Genomic DNA, 22309 nt, shown 5'->3' on the forward strand with positions numbered 1-22309 from the left:
GTTCTTGCTAATGTTTTCCCTTTTTTTAGTTATTTTCTCCTTTTATATCTATGTTTTTCAAAATCTCCAAAACCTTTTGAACCTTATAATTTCTTGCGGCGTTTTATCAATTATCAGTGAAGGGAAGCAGTTTTCGGTGAACCTCCTCCCTCATCCCTTGTCTGCTTCGCCAAATCAGAAGCATCCGAAAGCCCTCGTGTTTTTAAAAAATTAGATCTGGTTTTGGATCTGAAATTTTCTCGAACTGGTTTTCACTTCACCCATGAAGATCCCTCACCCTCGGCTTCGTTGTTGGCAGGAGCTTTCTCTCTTGGACCGGCAGATGCGCCATGCACAGGGGAGACGTCGACGGCGCACGACGATTCTCTTCTGAGGGCAACTTGTTTTAAATCTGGAAAGAGTAAGTCTTCTTGCCTCCCTGCCTTAACATCGGACCAAACTTATCCTGAATCACTATTGCACCACCCTCTACTGATGAGTCGGAGTTCAAGGCCAACCCTCCCACTTCCTCCGGGCAGCCGCCATGGTCGCAATCCGTACATAGCCATCATTCACTTAGGTTTCCTCTTAATGGATCCTAAAGTTGGTTTTGGCCCATTAAAGCTTCCACTGCCCAAGCCCATAAGGTGTACTTCAATTTTATATCCCTTAAAATCCAGGTCAGATTTCTTATGCCGATTGCCAAACCATAGTCGTAGGTGTGATCAAGATTACAATCTCTATGGTAGAAGACTCCATCTGAGAAGTAATGCATCATCGGTACTATGGCTTGGTTTTAATCATCCGAGAATCCTGGTAGGTATAGCCCTTACGACTTTGTCTTATGAACCTCCTAGCTTGTCGTGTAATGGTATAAGGATCCCGATTCCAGTTTGTCAGAGCTTTGAGTATGGCTATGATTTATCTAAGCTTTTATCTCACTTTACGACACCACTAACACATGCCTTCAAGCACCATAGCATAACCACCATTGCTCAAACCATTGTCAAAGTCCTACTTTATGTAGATATTCTCATACCGGTGAGATCCACGGCTCTGACCCCTTCCTCAACGTCACTTTGTCATGAGACAGTGGCTTTATGTTCCTCCATTGACCTGCTCATAGAAGAAATGTCGATGATCCCTGACCTCACATGTACCAAAAGACTAGCTTGCCTTTGGCTCAAAGCTCTCAAGGAACCATTATTGACTAATCCTATCTATCTATTTCTATATCTTTATAAGGCATTGGGGAATGCCCTTTGTTGTTGTAGTGTTTTACTCTTTGGATTCTCAGAATCTTTAACTCTATGTACTTGGTTTCTATCGTAATGAAATGAAAATAAGTGGTGTTTCAAAAAAAAAAAAAAATGAAAATGACGTGATTGACCTTTTTTTGTTGTCAAACAAGTGATCAACCAATTCCAATTATATAAATTTAAAGTATAGAAAACTCAAATTTGCATTTTTTGATCCAAAATAAATAAATATTAATCACAACCAAATATATTTTCAATTTTGCGGTGGGTTTATCGAACTAGTTTAAACATTAGGCAAATTTAGCAGAATGTTCAGTTGAATAAGCGTTGGCTTTATTCGGCCTAATCAACAAAAGTATTGAAAGTTTCATTTATTTCAAAATATTTGGACTATTCAATTTTGAACGTGAGTTGATCGGTTTGGATCATAGTCAACTGTCAAAAATAACGCTGACGGAACATGATTAAAATGCTAACGAGACATATTATAATTATGAAAACTACTCTTAACAAAATTTGTATTATCTTCATAACCATATAATATTATTTAGGTAAAACAATTTTAAAAATATATTTTAAATCATAAAATCAATAATTTATCAATCTATTGCATAATTAATTTCAGTGAATATTTTCTAATTACAGTTATTACATTATTGATTTTTGTAAAACAAAATAGTATTATTTGGATAAAATAATTACAAAAAAAAAACTTTTCTTAATACACGAAATCAATGATTTATCATCCTATTGATTAATTAATTTCAAAAACATTTCTTAATCAAAACACATAGTCAATGATTTTTTTTAATAATTTCTGATAAGTTTGATACCATTTATCAACTAGTTAAGGAATATTTTTAAAAAATCCTTGATGTAATAACTAATAAAAATCGAAATTAAAAAATATTCTTTTGAAGTTATGGAGGTTGATGGAATATCCGGACTCACTGTTTGCTAGGGTTTTTAAGAGTAGGTATTACCGAAACTCAAACCCTATGGAACCAACACAGTCATATTCTCCTTTTTATGGGTGTAGGAGCATTGTTTCAGCTAGATCTCTGGTAAATAAAGGGCTTGTTAAAAGGGTCGGTTCTGAGGACTCCATTTCAATATGGCAGGATCCCTGGATTCCAGCTCAATTCCCGAGACCAGATTTAAGTAACGATCCTTTTCAGGATCCAGATCTTCGATTGACTCATTTGATCAATCGTCAAACGAATACTTGGCAATGAGATTTGCTCTTTGAGCATTTGGACCCCGTGGACGCAACTCTGATCGAAGCCTTGCCTTTAAGTAATTGTTCGAAAGCAGATTACTTCGGTTGGCATTTTACTAAACATGGAAAATATACGGTTAAATCAGGGTATGAGGTGGCGCGTTTCGGGATTCCGAATACGTTTCAGGCTTTTGGGGCTGGCCCAGATTTTACTTCTCTTCTGGCCAAGGTTTGGCAGGTGCAGTGTCCCCCAAAATAACAGCATTTTATGTTGCAAGTTTTGACGGGCTGTATTTCGGTATTTGCTAATTTGAGGCGACGAGGGATAGCTTGTGATGTAGCCTGTACAAGGTGTAGGGCAGATGTGGAGAATATAAATCATGCCATTTTCTTGTGTCCGCCGGCCCGACAGATTTGGGCTTTAGCTCATGTTCCGGTAGGGCCACAGCTCTTCCCTACGAAGTCTGTGTATGCTAATATGGATCATTTTTTGGGAGCTACAAATCCGGGTTCACAGATTGCAGCTTTTCCTTGGATAATGTGGTATATCTGGAAGGCACAGAATGCTTGGGTTTTTGAAAACCAGGTGGAACGACCTGATGAGGTTGTCCGAGTGGCGATAGGTGAAGGGCAGACTTGGCATCAGGCACATGTGTAGGAGGAGTCAGACGACTTTCTCTTATCCACTAGTGTTAGGGTTACTCGGGCTCAGGGCTTCAATGCTCCCCTTCCATCGGTTTTTTCTGGACATCAGTGCTTTGTGGATGGATCTTGGAAAGGGACTGATGTTTTTGCAGGTGCAGGATGGGTTTGTACTTCCTCACAAGGATCTCCACCAATTCACGGTGCGACCAATTACCGGCGTAGTCTGTCTCCGTTACATGCAAAAGTAGAAGCTTTCATCTGGGCGATGCGATGCATGATTGGACATGATTTCCGGGAAGTGGTTTTTATTACGGACTGCTCCGATTTGGTGAAGATGGTGTCTTCGCCTCAGTATTGGCCCGCCTTCGCAACATACCTAGACGATATCAAGATTGACAGGGAGGAGTTTTCTTTTTTTTTCTTTGGTTCAGGTTTCTAGAAATGCTAATGTTTGTGCGGATTCTTTGGCACGCCGAGCGCGTCTCTCTCTGCATCATATTTTGTTTGTAAACAATTTCCCCACAAATTGGCTCATTTGAGTTGATTTTTTTTTGTTGACAAAAAAAAAAATTTTGAAATTAATTATGCAATAGGTTGAAAAAATCATTGATTGAGTTTGTAAAAATATTTTGTGAAATTTTAAGTATATTAATTTTGGTAAGAGTAATTATTGTAATTATAATTTTCATGTCGTGTCTCGTAAGTGTCTAAGTCGTCCATCTTGAGCGTCTACATCATGCATTGTCGGCATTTTTACAGTTGACTAATATTTAAACTAGTCAATGCAGATTTTGACACTATTAATAAGAGTTTAGGTTGTTTATTTAAATTTTGTTAATGGTTCATGTTGAAAAATACACTTTCTTATTGTATGGATAGAAAAATAAAATTTCGAAATTATTTGAGTTGAAATATACCTTTTTCCCTGCTTCCAATATACATGGGTTAAGTTTTAATGAAAAAATGAGAAATAATTTTACAAAGTAAACACAATAGGCTGCAGTGATTATCCATCTTAAAAACCTGTTTCTGGTTCGAAAATGGGTACAAGTGGGATACACATTGTATGGTCAAAGTGATTTTTTATTTCCAAGTCATATTAATTTGTCTGTTGTGACAAGTGGGATACACACTTTGCTTTCAGTTATATTAACATTTTTCATTGGTAAAGTATTATGTGTTACATCCTTTAAAATTTTAAACATGTAAAAAGTTGGGATTGTGTGTGTGTGTGTGGGGATCTTTAACTTTAAAATAAGATCACATGCCAAAAAGCTGTTGAAAATAAGAACAAAAAAAAAAGGTTCAACAAAATATACTCTTTTCCCCTCTCCTAATTCATATTGGATCTGGTATGGTCTTATTGGTTTCTTTTGAGAAATAGAGATTTTATATGAAGATAAAATAATAAATTCTTGAACAAGTATAACAACCCTTGAATCCTCTGACACACAAACTTGTTGTTAAACATCATGTCTTGCAAAAATATACAAAGTCTTGGATTTGAGGCTTCTCTTGCTCTTACTAACCTCTAGAAATGTATATTACGAATTGAGTAGCTAGTTGGTTCATTTTGTACATTCCTAGAAGTTACCTTTTCTTAAAAATTTAGAACATCTCTTTCTAGCGTTTATGGCATAATTTCCCAAGTCAGCATCACATGCTTTTGCTATAAAACCAACTTCTTTTGGGGAAAATGTGATCTAAACATGTCAGATACGAACAGTAAAAATGTATTCTAACTTTTGATGACACGCAATACGACCCAACCTTTCTATTTCGCCACTAAGTCATTGTCTCCCTTCGGTAAAAGCAACTCTTTGATCTTTCTTCCACACGTTATTTTCTTTTGTACAAAGTTTTGTGTGTACAATTATCTTTCTTTTGCTCTCTACTAAATTGATCAATAAACTTGTAAAAGATATAAAAGAACTTGATTAAAAGAATAACTCTCTTTTACTTATGTTTAGAAAATCTCCTCTCAAAACTAAACACTTCCAAAGCTCTCTCTTTTCTCATATCAATGTCACAACTCAACAATTGATATATATAGAGGCTTTCTTATTCCTATTCTTATTAGGACTATAGAACTAGATAACTCCTAATTCTATTCAAGTCTATCTTAATCTTTTCTCTTATTTTTATCTTTCTTTTGTAAGAATAACTTGGGCCTTAAGCTTCAAAGCTTATCCAACAATCTCCCTCTTAAGCTTTGAATCTCCTTTTGTAACATCATGAACTCCTAGCAAGCTTCTCATTTCCACAAACTGAATTCTTGCCAACGCCTTTGTCAAAATGTCTGCTCTCTGATCAACTCCAGGAATGTGATCAACATAAATGAGCTCTCTCTCAACACATTCACGAATGAAGTGAAATCTCTTGTGAATATGTTTACTCCTGCCGTGAAATACAAGGTTTCTCGCGAGAGCAATAGCTGCTTTGTTGTCAACATACAATATGATCTGCTTGCTTCTCCATCCTGTAACTTCACTCAAGAGGTCCTGAAGCCAAATCGCTTGCTTAGCTCCCTCTGTCGCAGCCATAAAATCGGCCTCACATGATGACATTGCGACTGTGTCATGTTTCTACGAGCACCAAGTAACCGGTGTGTCACCAAAGAAGAACATGTGACCAGTTGTACTCCTTCCATCGTCTTGGTCAACATTGTGACTACTGTCACTAAACCCGACAAGTTATTTTGATCCTCCTCGCTTATACTTTAGTCCATATGGAGTTGTTCCTCTTAGATAACGCAAAACTTGCTTTACAATCTCACCATGTGTCTTGCGTGGACTCTGCATATACCTGCTAATTATGCCAACAGCGAATGCAAGGTCGGGGCGTGTGTGTAACAGGTACCTTAAGCAGCCTACAAACCTCCGATATCGAGTAGGATCTATCTCTGCATCACCAAGAGCTTTTGATACCTGCAGTCTGAACTCCATTGGTATCAAGGTCGGATTGCAGCTTTCTAATCCAGCCTCCACCAATATCCTTTTTGCATAACCTTCTTGTTTGATAGTGATCCCATCCTTCTCTTGACTCACTTTAATACCAACGTAATAAGTGAGTTTACCAAGGTCTGTAATCTCAAACTTTGCAGACATTCCTTTCTTGAATTCGATTATAGCCATAAGATTGTTTCCTGTAACCAACAAATCGTCAACGTAAACCGCAACTAAGAGCAGCTCTTTGTCTTTTGTTTTCCGATACACAGAGGCTTCTTTAACACACCTTTTGAAACCCATCTCTTTCAAGATTTGGTCCAGCTTTGTATTCCAAGCTCGTGGAGCCTGTCTCAAACCATACAAAGCTTTTGACAACTTATAAAGTTTGTGCTCCTCACCTTTGATCTCGAAACCCTCTGGTTGATCAACGTACACGTCCTCCTTTAACTCACCGTGTAAGAAAGTTGTCTTCACATCTAAATGATGGATTTCCCATCCATCTGTTGCAGCTAAAGCAATCAAAAGTCGAATAGTCTCTAAGTGTGCCACTGGAGCGAATGCTTCACCAAAATCTACACCACTCTCTTGTACATAACCCTTTGCCACAAGCCTGGCTTTATACTTACTTATAGAACCATCAGCATTCCTTTTAATTTTAAATACCCACTTAAGACCTATTACCTTCACATCTCTTGGTCTATCAACAAGGTTCCATGTCTTATTTTTGTTGATGGATTCTATTTCTTCTCTGCACGCAAGTCTCCAAACAAGTTGACTCTTAGCTTCCTCGTAAAATCTTGGTTCATTATTTATTAGTAACAAAAGTGTCTCACTCTCAATTGTTGCTATCAACACATAATCTTCGAATCGCTTTGTCTTATGAATCTCACGAGTAGTCCTTCTTAATGGCTGTTGCTGTTGAATGTCTTGTGTAACAACACCCTCGTTGTCTTATGTATTTTCTTGTGATGAAACACTCTTTGTTTCATCTCCCACTGTATCCTCTGCATTATTTTCTGTCACGACTGGGCCTTCTCCTACATCTTCAATGTCTCCCCATCGCATGTGAAACATACCAGGCTCCCTATTAGTACTATCTTTCGATGAACTCCATGACCACTTGTCTTTTTCACTGAAAACCCCATCTAGACTAACAGTGATTCTTCGAGTAGTAGGATTAAACAACCTGTAAGCCTTCGATCCGGGCTCAATTGCGAGATGTAACAGTGGCTGTGACCTATCATCAAGCTTCTTAAGAAGTGCATTATCCACCTTTGCATATGCTACACAGCCAAAAACCCTTAAATGCTCGATGTTTGGCTTTCTTCCTCGCAAGCTCTCATAAGGTGTCATGTTATTTAGTGCCTTGGTAGGCACCCTATTTATCAAATAGGTGGCATGACGAACTCCTTCTCCCCATAGATAATTTAGAACTTCCATTCCTTTAAGGAGACTTCTTGTCATCTCTATTAGAGTTCTGTTCCTTCTCTCAACAACTCCATTTTGTTGAGGAGTATAAGGAGCTGTTAGATGTCTTGTGATCCCAGCAGATTCACAAAACTCATGAAACTCTCTTGAAGTGAACTCTCCACCTCTATCAGTCCTAAGAGTCTTGATAACACTGCCAATATCCTTTTCTACAACACTTTTGAACCCTTTGAAGCTTCCAAAAGCTTCACTCTTCTCCTTTATCAAAATGGACCACATGTATCTTGAAAAATCATCAATAATCACAAATATGTACCTGTTATTTGTGTTTGTTGCTAGAGATATGAGATCACACATGTCCGCATGAAGCAGCTCCAATGGTTTAGATGCTCGAAACAGGGCAGTTTTTAGGAACACCTGTCGAGTCTGCTTACCAACCAAACAAGATTGACATAACAGTTTTTCATCTCTTACATCAGTTAATCCGTGAACCATATTCTGCAAAAACATTGCTTTGATCGTTTTGAAACTGATGTGTCCAAGCCTAGCGTGCCACTTCCAGGTGTTGTCATCAAGACGTGATAGCAACGAAGTCGGTCTTTCTATTTTGAGATTGATTTTATAAAGACGATTTGCAGAACGCAAGACTCTTACCAAAAGTCTCTCTCTTGGATCATGAACCGTAAGGTAATCACGTCTCATACGAACATCACAACCTACCTCTGTTGCTTGTCCCAAGCTTAGTATATTACTTTTGAGATCAGGAATATAATAGATTCAGACACAAGAATCTGTTCTCCATTCTTGCTCTCAAACAGTATCGAACCTTTGCCAAAAATCTCAACACACGAACCATCTCCAAACTTGAATTTACCTCTTATGTTCCTATTAAGCTCAGAAAAATAAGTTTCTTGTCCTGTCATATGATTACTTGCCCCATTGTCTAGATACCACATGCCCTCTTCTTTGATGTAGTTCTTAGGGATAAGTTTGTCTTCATTCAAAAACACAATTTCATGCATGTAGAGAGTTTGATCCACCTTCTCTGTTTCTTCTGCTTCAACCTTGTTTGATTCTTGCAATTTTTGTGTTTTCTCGGGACAAGAAGAAGCGTAATGACCAATCTTGTCACATCTAAAACAGGTTATAACCTTCTCTTTCTTTTCCTGAGTTTGATTTTGATTTGTGTGAAACTCGGTTCGATCCTGTCCATTGTATCTTCCTCTGCCTCGTCCTCTGCCACGTCCTCTATAGCCCCTGCCACCACGACCACGACCTCTGCCTCGGAAGTTGTTAAAACTCTGAGTATAGTTTGTCTGTGTTTGATAATCGGAACCAGTAAACAGAAGCTTTCCTTGTGTGTCTTCTTGTTTATCTTTTGTATTCTCTCCTCAAAGGCTTTGAGTCTTCCAACTATCTCTTGGAAGCTTGTAGTATTTAGATCCAATACTTGTTCTATAGAGGCAACAAGATGGATAAACTTGTTCCTAGGCACACTGTTTAGCAATTTCTTTACCATCCTGGGTTCATCAATAGTTTGTCCGAGTGATGTTGCCTGTGTTGCGATTTCAGATAGCTTTCCTGCAAAAACATCAACTCTATTCGAGTCAGCCATTCGTAGTTTCTCAAAATCAGACATTAAAGTCTGTAATCGAGCTTCCTTAACACGGTCAGCTCCCATGTTTCTAGATTTAATCGAATCCCAAATATCTTTAGGTGTAGCTAGATCACCAACTTGTAGAATAAGAGATTCTGGGATCGATTGGAACAGCAAGGCTGTAGCTACATCATTCTTATCTCCATCTGTTGAACCTGGTTCAATAGTCTCCCAAACCTTTTGAATTCGCAATATCACCTTCATCTTCATAGACCAAATTGTATAGTTTGTAGAGGTGAGTTGAGGGCATTGAATCGAGACCGACTTGTCCATGTCCTTCAGATGAGTTCCGGTTGCTAGTTCGCTCATTGTTTAGAATCAAGTCCGATCATTTGGATTGATTAAACCTAAGCTCTTATACCAAATAAAAGATATAAAAGAACTTGATTAAAAGAATAACTCTCTTTTATTTATGTTTAGAAAATCTCCTCTCAAAACTAAACACTTCCAAGCTCTCTCTTTTCTCATATCAATGTCACAACTCAACAATTGATATATATAGAGGCTTTCTTATTCTTATTCTTATTAGGACTATAGAACTAGATAACTCCTAATTCTATTCAAGTCTATCTTAATTTTCTCTCTTATTCTTATCTTTCTTTTGTAAGAATAACTTGGACCTAAAGCTTCAAAGCTTATCCAACAACTTGGAATGTTTATTGTCTAAACCACAGATACTTACGTTTGATTTTTATGTTTAGAGTCGATTTCTTTGTCATATATCCTTATGAAAATCGGTTTGAGATCATGAATTATAGTTTTAATAATCTGCATGTAAACTTCTATAACAAATGAACCAATTTTGACATATGTTTTCAGTGGTTAGAACTAATTAGAAGTAAATATTATGAGCAATATATAATGGTGTAAATTTTTTTTTATGGTGGTCTCTAGTGGTTGATAAAATTTATTATGGCGTTAAGAAACAATAATTTGAGTAAACTCTTCTACAATTGCATTGAGACCTACAAAGATTACTTTGGAATCATTTCGGGTGTTTATCAAAATATCAAAGTCAACAATTTGTATGGATTGCACGAAACATATATAGTCTTCATATATATATTGATAGATATTGACGCCTATATAGTCCACTAGGAATTGTTGTTGTTGTATCCAGTAAAAAGTTAGGCCATCATCTCCTTTTTCGCATTTGTCCATATTACGTCTACTGAATTTTATTTTTGTAAAATGTATTCTTCAGTCAAAATCCAAAATGACTAGTAAATTAAAATAAATATTTTATATATGAATTAGAATGATCTATCAAAATCTAATTTTCTAGACATCCGTGAATCAAAAAAGGTAAAGCATATAGAAACGAATTGGTGATATATAGCCTGATAGGATTCTTATAATAGTGCTCAACAAAAAATGAAGACTGACGCAGTAACGTACGAGAGTGTGGGAGACGAAAGCCAGTTTTATGGACCCCTCTTGCTTTGGAATCCCCAACTTCTCTGTCACAGACTCACACATCACATACCATGCATGCATTTAGCTATAGTTCCCCATTTTATTTTTGTCACATATATACTTGTCAACAAATTAAATCAAAATCAACAGGCTTAAAACTATTTCGAATTGTGAAACTTACAAATGAGAAGTTTTAATCCCAATAGAGGTCGTAATTTTACCTAATCATTTGTTTTGTTTTTTTTTTCAAATTTAAGCCTTGGAGAATCTTGCCTAAAATTATCTTACATGTAGTAATTGTGTATGACATGTTTGCTCTTTAGGAAGCTTACCGATCTACCGTGAGTTCCTCAAACCAGTAAAATTTAGATTAAGTTGATCCATAGATAATTCGTTCAAAGATTAAGATAAAATTAATTAAAGAAACAATTTGATAACTTATTTGGTCCCACGGTTTTTTCCTCTGACATGTACATTTTTGGCATGTCAGTGAATATTTTTCTGAACACGATCAACCATTTTGTTTATATTTTTTCAAGTGCTTTTATAATTTTTAAAAAGTAAAAAGTATATATACATCCAAATGAAACTATTGAGTTTGTGATGGGACAAAGAAAGAATGAGACGAATACCAAACCACGTTTCAAGGAAACAATACACTTTTTCTCGTAACATTAACCTTTGAGTACCATCAAAGGGCCAAACCAGTAAGAACTCACACTTTGAGATCTCATTTCTTTTTTGGATACGTCTTTGCCTTTGTCTTTGTCTTTGTCTTCGTCTTTGTCTCAACATTACCTGGTTTTGGACCTACTATCATTTAATTTCATTGGTTTCTCTTTGTTCTGTTTTAAGCAGTTTTATTTCTATGTTATGCTTTTACAAAAGGCGACAAGTACTATTGGGATCCACTAGAAAAATTAATAAGATACGAATCTTAGATCTATATCAATAACAAGGAGAGAAGACAAATATAACTCTGTGAAAAAAAATTATAGCTATTGATGATAAATATTTCTGAAGATTAATTAGCCAGAATACTTGTCTTATGTATTCAGCAACAACTAACTCGGATGTTTACATTCGTATCGTAGTAAAAAAAACTTGCCAGAGACTTAACTGTAAAAGAACTCATTGGCTTACGTGAACAAGTTTCCAGGCACCTTCATGGTGATAAATTGGTAAAAATCGTAACTACAATGCTCATCTTTTTGAGAGTAGCTGATCTGATCAAATAAGCAAATACTGTTTTTCAAGTTGTTAGTCTTTTCAAAGCAAATGCTATATGTTTACAACAATCATAAACGCATAACCTACCTAACTCCATCAGGGATTCAAGGGAGTTATAACTACAGTGCTCAAGAGGATTCAGTCCCTTAACTAAACTGAAATGCTTCTCTTTCCTAACCAACAAGTATGTCTTTTGACAACCCAAACGCTTAACTATCTACCTGCTGTGATAGTTTCACAGTACCATGACCAATACCATTTCATTTTCTTGTTATTGTTAAAAATTAAAATGTCTGATACCATTTCTGCTAGTCGTAGAGCTTAAAACAAAATCAAATAACCGAGAATGATCATGATGAGGTTCTTGAGAAAGGTTTCAGAACAACAGGATAAATCTTATTTATCATGAGGTTTTAGAACATCAGGCTGCAAAGTACAGAGTTTTGTAATCCGAAACAGATCCTATCACTGGCCTCTCACAGGCACTATGATCAGTAAAAAGACAAGTTCAAGTTTTGTGATTATTCTAAAAGCTGAAAATTTACTATTACCCCCATACAATACAAAATGCTCAGTTTTATGCTCAATTCCAAAATATTCGACATGATATTAGAAATGGATCATTTAATCAAAAAACTTGTTCATTTCATTCAGATTTTGCATCAGTATATCGTCTTCTCTTCCTGAACATGGGAATGTGAGAGAACCACCAAAGTTGCTTAACCATAAGGGGAAACATAAAGGCAAAAAAAAATTAGCCTAGTATTTTTTTTTTTTTCTTCGGCAAAAGCCAAAAAACCAAAATGCCACAAATGAGAGAAGGGAGCCGCCTACTAAGCGTTTTCTACTAACTATTCTAACCAAAAGGAGGGGAACAAAATAACTGTTCAGTTCTCAATAATACCAACCGCTTCTTTGATGTTGCATCCACTTTTTCAAGAATCATTATCATCTACTTTTGTTGTTGCCTCAGGGAAACCACTCTCTGCAGCTGCATTAGGTTCTTCCGGTTCTTTTGCTGTTTCTTCTCTTCCATCAAACTCATTCGTCAAGAACCCACTCTTTGATGAAGCAATCTGATCAGGTTTTGCTTCAGTAGCAATGGATGAAGCACTCATCTTCTTGTGGCCAAGCTCTAGCTGAAGCTCTTCTGGCACATCATCAACAGTAGAAGCCGGTTTTTCCTCCACTCCACGAGGTTCAGCATCTGCCGGAGATTTCTCATCCTCTGTTCCCGATCGATTAGTTTCATTCTGAAAGAGTTCAAGGTTCAGTGTAGAGCTGGATGCCATGGCCTGCTTTCGCAACGTTTCAGGTGCTGAAAAGAAATCAACCAAAGTAGTAGAGCCTTTAGCTATTGAATCTTTAGGTGAAGTAGTAGTGACTGTAACTGCTTCCTTACTTGCTGGACAAGCTTCAGAACTCAGGACAGTATGATCCTCTTTGGGTGCATCATCACTAGCAAACTGTGGCATCAGAGAGAGGGTTTGGCCTTCAGGTTCAGTGAGTTTCTTCTCTGCAGAAGAGCCATCAACATCTTTCATCAGTGTGTCAATAGGATCATTCCTCTTACCGATAGCCGCAGAACCAGCAACCCCATCACTCATTGGAAAACTATCGAGCAGCGATGTGGTGCAAGTAGCAGATTGGTTTTTAGCAGCAGGCAAGGCATTGGTTTGAGGCTCAGAGCCAAGGTCATCAGTTTGATTCCCCGCATTTTTCTTCCCCTGAAGTGGTGCTTGCTGGTTTAGCGAGGGAATTGGGATATCTGCTCTTCCGTACATCTTAGCTTGGGGAAACAAATCAGTAGCTGGGGTAACTGGAGTGACTTTCTCTGGTAAGAAAACGATGCCTTTCAATTGCTTTTCCGTGTCAGCAACCTTAACATTGAGAAAATAGCCTGCCTCGAAAGAACCTTCAACGACACCAGAAACAACTTGACCTATCAGACTGTCATCCATAGTAGTATTAACAGGTTGGTTCACTGGTTGCTGAGTCTGGCAATCGTCTCTGCGGGGACGACCTCTTTTTCGCTTATTTGAAAGAGATGAGCTCGAGCCTTGATTCAGTTGGTCCATCTTCTCTGAAATATCCATGATCTTTCAGCTTTAAAATCTTCTATGTCAAAAAAAAACAAAACAAAGTATTATCTCTTAGTTTCATCAGTGTGCTCATAGTTACCATTATTTACAGAACATAACAGAAAGCCAAAAACTTCAACCGTTATCTTATCTGGACAAAACACCTACTGGTGAATCTTCAGAACAATCAAACAAGAAGCAACGACAATTCACATAACACCAAGTGATGGAAACAAGATCATATTAGCCTAACAAATGGGATGCAAAACGGACAAAAACGGCCTCTAATTCAACTATTAGCTTGACAATTCACTAACTTTATTATGCTCAAAGACAGATGAGAATGCAACAACGCCTGTGGAATGAGTTTTAATGCTAAAAAGCAACAATGTTGTTAACCAACAACCCTTCACTTAAAAGGAACCACCAAGTTGCCATTTTAGCTCAATCATATATAACAACAGTAAATGCCCAAATAGTGTTAACCTATAAAAGACACGCAACCTTCCTCACAAGACATACCACAAAAACTCACATAAGTTCAATAAAAGCAAGACAACGACTGAAATTACTGTTTTTAACCGCTTGAACAGTTAAAAAGATCCAATTTTTTTCTTTATTTTCTAGGGAGTGTCAAATAGTTTATACGCCACGGAAAACAACAACAACAAAAAAAAATAATAGACCAAGAACGATTACAACGAAAGGGGTGATAATAAACCTAGATTTCCCAACAATAACCTAAAAATTCCTTAATCAACCAATAAAAATGGAAACTTTCCCGAGAAAACGGAAACTTTTTACCGGGGAATAAAGAAACCCTCACCGCTTAGGTTTTCGCGACGAAGGCGAATTCACTTTTTCTCTAACGTTAAGCTGAGAGAGAAATGAGAACAAAATACACGAGACGAGAGTATACGTATCCCGTGTCTTAGATTCTCTCTCCTTCGTTTGGTCCGTTCGTCTCTTTCTCGTCGTCGCTTCGCCTTCTTCCTCTGTTCCTCTCTTCTTCCTCGGCGTTAGGGAAATGTGGAAAAAAAAAAAGAAAAGAAATTAATTAATATTTTTTTGAAATTTTTGGAGTTATATGGGCCACAAATGGTTTCCTTATTAAGCCCAATAAACTCTATCCATTACATTAATTAGATTTGTTATCAGAAAAGCCAACTAATATAAGTCATCCAATTACGCTATAAACATCTGCTCAAACTTATAAAATTTCAGTTAGTGAATCACTGAATCATAATTTTAATATTAGATGTAGAAGTTGGATGTCAAAAAATAAAATAAAATTAGATGTAGTCATTATAAAAAATAATCAACTAATGGATATAATATTTAAAGAAGACAACCATTGACATAAAAAAAAACAAAAAATTTACAACACCACTCACTATACAAGCAAACAATTATATTATTTTGTCTCAATCTATCTACTTAGTTCTCACATTTTGTTTTTCAATTTTCATTAAAATATGAGAAATATTGGGTGTCACATCCTTGTCTATGTTCCGTTGAAGAATTGGTGTGGATGATGCTAGGTGATTACAAGAAAAGTCCGGGAAAAAAAATGAACGAAATTATGTAATTTTGTCATGGGAGAATATATATGCCAAAAACTAATTAATATCTTATCCACATCCCTCCTTTCAAACGATTCCCTTGGGCTACATTTTTCTTTTGGCACATTATTAGTAAATTATAAACCTATATATAAATATATATATATATATATATTGAACATTGATAAAGCAATATATACTGAAATCATGAATCATGTAATAATTTGTATAAAACAAAATATATATATATATATATATATGCTTAATCGAATAACATGAGTCATATGACTAGTTAACGAATTGATTCTCTTCCGACAAAAGGCATGAGTTAAGATAATGGTTTCGTTGGCTTATTATATGAATCTAATCAAATATTATTTTGGCCAAAATTAGTTAGTAAATCGTGACTTGACCAGTAAGCAACATAAACCTTGCATCATTTTCTTTGGTCGTTTCATATTTACATAATAAACTATTTTTTGGTCAGCAATTTTTTTTTTCTTAAGTACAATGACGTGATTAATCATGATCTAGCTAGTTCTAGTGTTTCCTTGTCGGGATTTATCGGTATATAATTATAACTACAGATACATTTTGGTTCCTTCTCAAATTGATCTTTTGTTGTTGTTGTTGTTGTTGTTCTGTCGAAAGATATGTTAATGATCTAAGTTCATCTAGAATTCAACGTCGATCAGAATTTATCACATGTGTTCCTGATGAGTGACGACTATAGCATTTGTTTATTGGCTACAAGATTGCGAAGATCCGAATCAAGAACATCTTATGACTGTTTTATATATTTAAATTGAACACCCTTCTTCCTTAATAGGTCCGCCGGCCAGTGTATATATATAGTATTGTACTATGAAAAGTCATTTACCTAATGATATGGACGACGTGTGGCTAGTGTTATAGATGTTACTTTTTGTCTGATTTAATTTTACAAGGAATAAAAAAAAATGTTGTTCTGAGACAGTATTCATTGGTGATCATGGGACTTGATTAGCTGTGATGTTCCTTCTCGTCATGTACCATTTCATGACCATTAACGTCTGCTTTGAATCTGGTTCTGGTTCTGGTTCAATTCTCTGTAATGTATCATCAAAAGGTTTTTGTTTCTTCAATCATTATGTTTTCTTCCATTTCGAAAATTAAACATATGGAAAATAGACTAATTTATTTTAACTTTTCATCCTACAACTTGCACACGTATTATATAATTTAAGTTTTTTTTAAATGCAAATGTATTTAAATGAAAACATCATAATATAGCAAAATTAAATGATTAATTATGAATCAGAATTCCACTCGAACGTCGTGTGATATGAAGTAATAGTATTTTCATAGAATTTATTATTGTACAGTGGTGTTTGGGAACACATGCATGTTGGCATAAGGTTGATAGATAGCAGAAGTACAATATATAAGTTACGTGCAAACAAAAAATATTTCAGACATCGGGTAGTCCAACTTCGATTAAGATAGGAATGCAACTTAAACATTGCACAGTAACGAGAAGTTCAAAGTTAAAGTGGCAGGAGTTACGTCAAGTCTTGAGCTCGAGCATCGGCTGCGACAAAAATAAATGAAATTATGGTCTTTGTCTTTGATATGAGGAAATAGGGTTTTTCCGAAATTTCTCGAAAGAAAAGAAAGAATAGGGAGTACGCCTCGTGATCATCACTAATATGGTCGACCAATAAATTCTTTATCTTTGGCCATCTTATGACCAGTCAAAAGTATGATCTTAAGATTTTGGTATATGTCGACAGTCGCGACCCAAGTCTATTGTGACCTAAACTGTTTTGATATATCGAACTAATTGTTCTTTCACATTCATCAAAAACGAGTTATCTCTCTTTGAACTTTAGACACCTGCTAGATTTATAAATATATGATCTAAATTTTATTGTGAAGTGTCTCTTACCAAACTAATAATAAATCCATGAAAACTTCCAGCATGTCATATATGATTTCATGGCAATCATCGGATTTAAGGTTCAGAAAAACCGTAAAAAGAAAAGAAACACACACACACCCACTAGATAGATAATTCGATTGATATGATCATATTTCTTGAATCGTCAAAGATAATTTTTCTTTGAATCAACAAACCAATACACACGTAAAGAAAGTTCACATATATACATCTTGATCTATATGAACAAAACAAGCGTCGAAATTGACGACTGATACCGAAAACATAGATAGATACATGCATGAATCTAGTTTATATCGCTCTCTCGCGATAGATTATGGCAAATGAAAAATGACCATATAATACTGTATATGTTCTTTTTTTGGTCCCCCAAGAAGAAGAAGATGAAATAAGAAAGAAGGTGAAAAAGAAATGAAGGTAGGAGATAGAAACAGTGTCACGAGGAATGCTTTGGATCTTCTCGGAACATATCTTGTCTATATGTCTCCTTGTTTTGTCTCACCAGCACGTGAGAACTAGAGTTTCTTCCCAATTATATCTTCTCTCATTTTGTCAAAAAAACTTTTGTTTCACTATTCAAGCGGCTTAATTAATCCGAATGAAGCTTCGGTTTTTGTTGCATAACATTTCTCTATTTGTATTTTGTCGGTTATAATTCGGTATAGGGATAAGAGATCCTAGGTGATGTTTAATTAGAACATCTTGAGTTTGAATTTGTCTCCATTATGGTGTGTGGTTTAAATTGACGAGAAAGATATTTTTGTTTGCCCCTTTGTTCACATATATCTCTAGAATGTCACATTTAGATTTTCCAACAGTTTATGATGGCTCTAGCTGACTTGTACATGTTTCCTCTGTAAACTTCTAATTTATAAAATTAATAAGCACTTGCCAAATGACTTAAAAACAAAATTATGGCAAAAACTAATACCAATCAAATGAATTACTTATAACCAATATGTGCATTATTGATATATTTAACCAATAAATTGGTGGGTTTCCATTAAAACCAAAGTGGTTAATGGTATGCATTTCATGTTTTGAAAACGAAATTTGCCTCTGAAATACCATTACTAGATTTTCTTTTTTCTTTTTCTTGTAATGATAACACGTAAAAGTTTAACAAGTGATATTTTTATTCATTTATTATGTTTTAAAATTATAATTCACGTAAAGAAAATTGTAATTATTTATTAAGTAAAAAAAGTATTTAATTAGTAGTTTTTAACGTTGTAAACAAATAATTAACCTTTTTCTTATTTTACCATTAAAATTAATTGTATTGGATTAACTTTAGGAAAAAATGGTTGTAATTACTATAAATTTCATGACTTCATATCTATCGAATGTCTCAAATTCAAGATGATGACTTTGATTGGACGGATGAACAAATGGTAGCAATTACTATGAATTTTGATAAACTTTCGTCTTTTGAAAGTCCCGAATTCATAGTTCTGGTTTTTCTAAACTATTTGTCCTGCTTTACAAGCTTTAAAATATCTTTTAAAAGTAAATATTTTTTGTTTGGAATCCATCTTGTCCTTAATGTTATAGGGTCTGTTAATATTTATATATGGATGGCAAAATCTTCTGCTACAAAGTTGCTGCAAAGATATGGGCAATTTTGTTTTTCTAAAAGTGAATTACTTTAAATCGGTCCTTAGTCTATATATTCGACCTTGATACTACTACGCTTTCTTATATTCCGATTAAATCAATACCATAGGCTTGTCCCCTTCCACATTATAGACTACATTTATGCAGCTTTAAATTGTAATGCGATACAAAACCGCTAATCTTTAATTATTTCTTTTCGCTTTTCTCCCAGGCATTTCTTCCAGGTACGGTAATCGAGGATCCTTCACTGCAATTCTCCTCTAACGCCAGCGAAGGAAAACTTTGCCGGCGTCGGGACTTAACCCAAATCTCTCCTCATTGTTTTCGCTCTCGTAGTTTAGTTTCTCTTTCGTTTTTGTTTAAGCTTTTTCTCCCCTTTTACCCCCTTTTACCCCCTTTTACCCCCTTTTAATCCTTCCCACCCCCATGCCTCCATTAGCCGATCTGCATTCCAAAGAGGACAGCCGCTGGCCGGAGTTTCCCAGCTCCTTGCTGCTCCAACACTCTTTCTCGGAGATACAATCTAAAGACCCAATTTTTGTCAGATCTGGATTTCGGAGCCACCAAGAGGAGAGCTTAAACCAGGTTTCTTTGATGGCAGGAATAGATCCGCTAGAACCATCAGATGAGCCTTGCCTGGTGGAGTTGTCGACGGCGCACGACGGTCTCCTCTCCTTGGTACCGATTTCCAGTACCAGAGATCTAAAGCTCTTAGGATGCCCTCCTGATGCCTCAAGCCACCTTCCCTCCCTTCACCAGAGATGCTCAAGACCCTGAATCTGACATCTGCTCAACCTAGCCGTTGCGTTAACCCTCCCCTGCCCCCGACCGCGAAACGAGGCTTTCCGTTGTTGGGTCCAACTTTCCTCGGCCCGTTAAGATTCTTGAGCCCATTACCAAAAGATGTTTTTATCGATCTACTCCTGCTGTTATCCAGGTTTGAGCAGAATTCTAATCCTCTCCACCATTGATGCTAGTTTGGCTAAGGATTATTGTAGGAAACCTGTTTTTAGATCCACATAATGATTCTGCTCTTGAGGTTAGAGGCATGAATGAACTTGGCATTATGATCCAGACCTTATGGCGTTGGGATTACCGATGTATCTTCAGGCCCCCTCTGTTATCATCTCATATACCTTTAGAGACCTATAATCCGTTTAATTACCTTGATTTCCTGCTACCGAATCCTGTTTGGTCGTTGTTGTATGTGCGTGTGAACTTGCTGACCCACCTTCGACAATGTATGACTAGAGTTAGAAGTTCTCTACCTAGATCTGTTATTGAGTACTTTAAGTCAAGTTCAATCTCTTTAGTAGTACCTGTTTTTTCTGCTTAGTTAAGACGAGGTTTCCTCGGTAGCAGAACATTGGTTTCTTCAGAGTTACTTGCCAGATTTATTTGTCGAGGTCAGTGTTTTAACTCTGTCCGGATGCTTGCCTCGTATAACCATAACTATGAATATGATCCGACAGCTTGCTTGAACCCTACTCCTAAACCCTCTGACCCCTTGTACCATCTACAGCCATTAGATCGAATGCTTGGGTCTGTTGACTTTTTTAGGACCAAACTGATGACAAGCTTTGTGTGGAATTCATTTACCTCCATTGCCATGTGAGGGATGAGCCACCTGCTTTGTTACGGCTTGACTCCCATTCCCTACGACTCCCGGTTATAGTTTCATCTAGAATCCTGAGATTTGTTCCTAAAAGCTTAAAAGACTTTGATCTCATGCTCTTGATCCCTCTCATGTTGGCGACAAACCCCATAAGCGTTCCTCCCGTGGAACAACCTTTCACTAGCTCAAACGCGTTATCCGCTAGAACCACTTATGATCACCCGTTGGTCTAGGAGTTCGTGAAGACTCACTTCGAATACAAATCCATCTTGGATCCAATAGACTTTTCAAAGATTGTAAAACTTTGCCAGTTTGAAAATCCCTTTGTTAAGCTCATGAGCCTCAATACACCCTTTGTTGGGTTTTAGTTTGAACGAAAGTATCTTGTTTGCCAAAAAAAAATAATAATAATAAATTGTAATGCGATACAGCGATAGAAATATGTTGCATCATAACATGCAAATCCACTGCGATTCAATACACCGAGTTTCTCGGAGTTTAAGTTAGTGTATGGGTCTAACTGTATTTAATTCTTATACACGTTTTGGTTTGCCAACACGTCTTGACCAATTATAATGAAGTTTATTTTTGTTCACAAATGTGTATGTAATCTTCGATTTATATAATCAACATGGATTAATAGACAACAGATATCTATATATATACATTTTTAAAAATATTTAACAAATAAATCCCGAAATTATAATCTATTTACAAGCATACAGATTTTATTTCTTTACTATTTTATAATGAGGTAAATGAAAAAGTTCACCCATAAAAACAAACCCGTGAAACCCAAATATTGTTTTTTACTTGATAAAATTTTGAAAAATCGATTTGATAAAAAGTGACTTTTAGCCTCACATACTATATTCTACTTTCACGGATTTTGTATGATGAGTTTTTACAGATTAAAAATCTTTAAACATGTTGTGTGATCTGCCTAGCATGACGGATTTGGAGTATAGATCAAAACTAAAACTATTAGTTTATTTCATATACTATAGATTTGTAGTCATAGTTTGAAAAATTAACTTATAAATTATTTAGTATATGAACTACAAAATTTTTACACATACTTCTTAATATTCCAAAAAATAAAAAAATTGTATACATGTAAAAATATGCACTAACATAACATATAGACATATACCTCTGTTTAATTACAGAAAACAAAAGTAAGTGTTTTAAAATTTTATATTATATCTAATAACAAATATAATGTAATTAGGTTCTAAATTGTATAAAATATAATAAGAAGAAAAAAAATTATAAACAAAATTCTAAATTAATTAGATAAAAGTTAATTAATTGAGAATTAGTAAACTAAATATATCAAAAATTATTATTTAAACTACAATAATTTATAATTTAGTCTCGCGGTACACCGCGGATGAAAACCTAATATAATACTAGTTGCCAACCAAAAAAGAAGAATATATATGATGATAAATGTGTTGACAGCAAAAACGATACATGTCTCGTTAGGTTTCTATTTTAAATTGATGGAAAGTAACTATTAAAACATTAAAATGGATAAACCAAGGTTAAAGGCGATCTAAAAATTAAAATATAGATTTCAAATATATTTTTTGCACAAAAAAAAAAGTTTATAAATATTTAAAAGTAAACTATTAGTAAAATGCTCACATGAATGTATAGAGAATTAAACTCGACTAGAAACGTACAAGTTCTTACAATTTAAATTTAGTGA

At 35.6% G+C, this 22309-nt stretch overlaps 1 protein-coding gene across 4 annotated transcripts; it reads right to left on the reverse strand.

Moving 5' to 3' along the window:
* Window positions 1–12404: 12404 nt before the first annotated feature.
* Window positions 12405–15272, reverse strand: LOC104761299 (uncharacterized). Of its 4 annotated transcripts, none has more exons than XM_010484368.2 (3): window positions 14689–15272; window positions 13184–13899; window positions 12405–13099 (listed from the first exon to the last, which is right to left on the reverse strand). In XM_010484368.2, exons 2-3 carry the CDS (start codon window positions 13875–13877, stop codon window positions 12717–12719), a joined length of 1077 nt encoding a protein of 358 aa, XP_010482670.1. In that variant the 5' UTR covers window positions 13878–13899; window positions 14689–15272; the 3' UTR covers window positions 12405–12716. The 4 variants fall into 4 exon arrangements, with proteins under 4 accessions (XP_010482670.1, XP_087355368.1, XP_010482669.1 ...); XM_087499242.1 differs by having other exon boundaries at window positions 13184–13896; window positions 14689–15166; XM_010484367.2 differs by having other exon boundaries at window positions 12405–13896.
* Window positions 15273–22309: the final 7037 nt, after the last annotated feature.

Source organism: Camelina sativa, chromosome 18 (assembly GCF_030686135.1).
Source record: "Camelina sativa cultivar CO46 ecotype springtype chromosome 18, ASM3068613v1".
NCBI classification, from domain to species: Eukaryota; Viridiplantae; Streptophyta; class Magnoliopsida; order Brassicales; family Brassicaceae; genus Camelina; species Camelina sativa.

Excerpts from the sequence above, each read along its gene's own strand:
- LOC104761299 (XM_010484367.2), bottom strand. The coding sequence starts at position 13,877 with ATGGATATTTCAGAGAAGATGGACCAACTGAATCAAGGCTCGAGCTCA.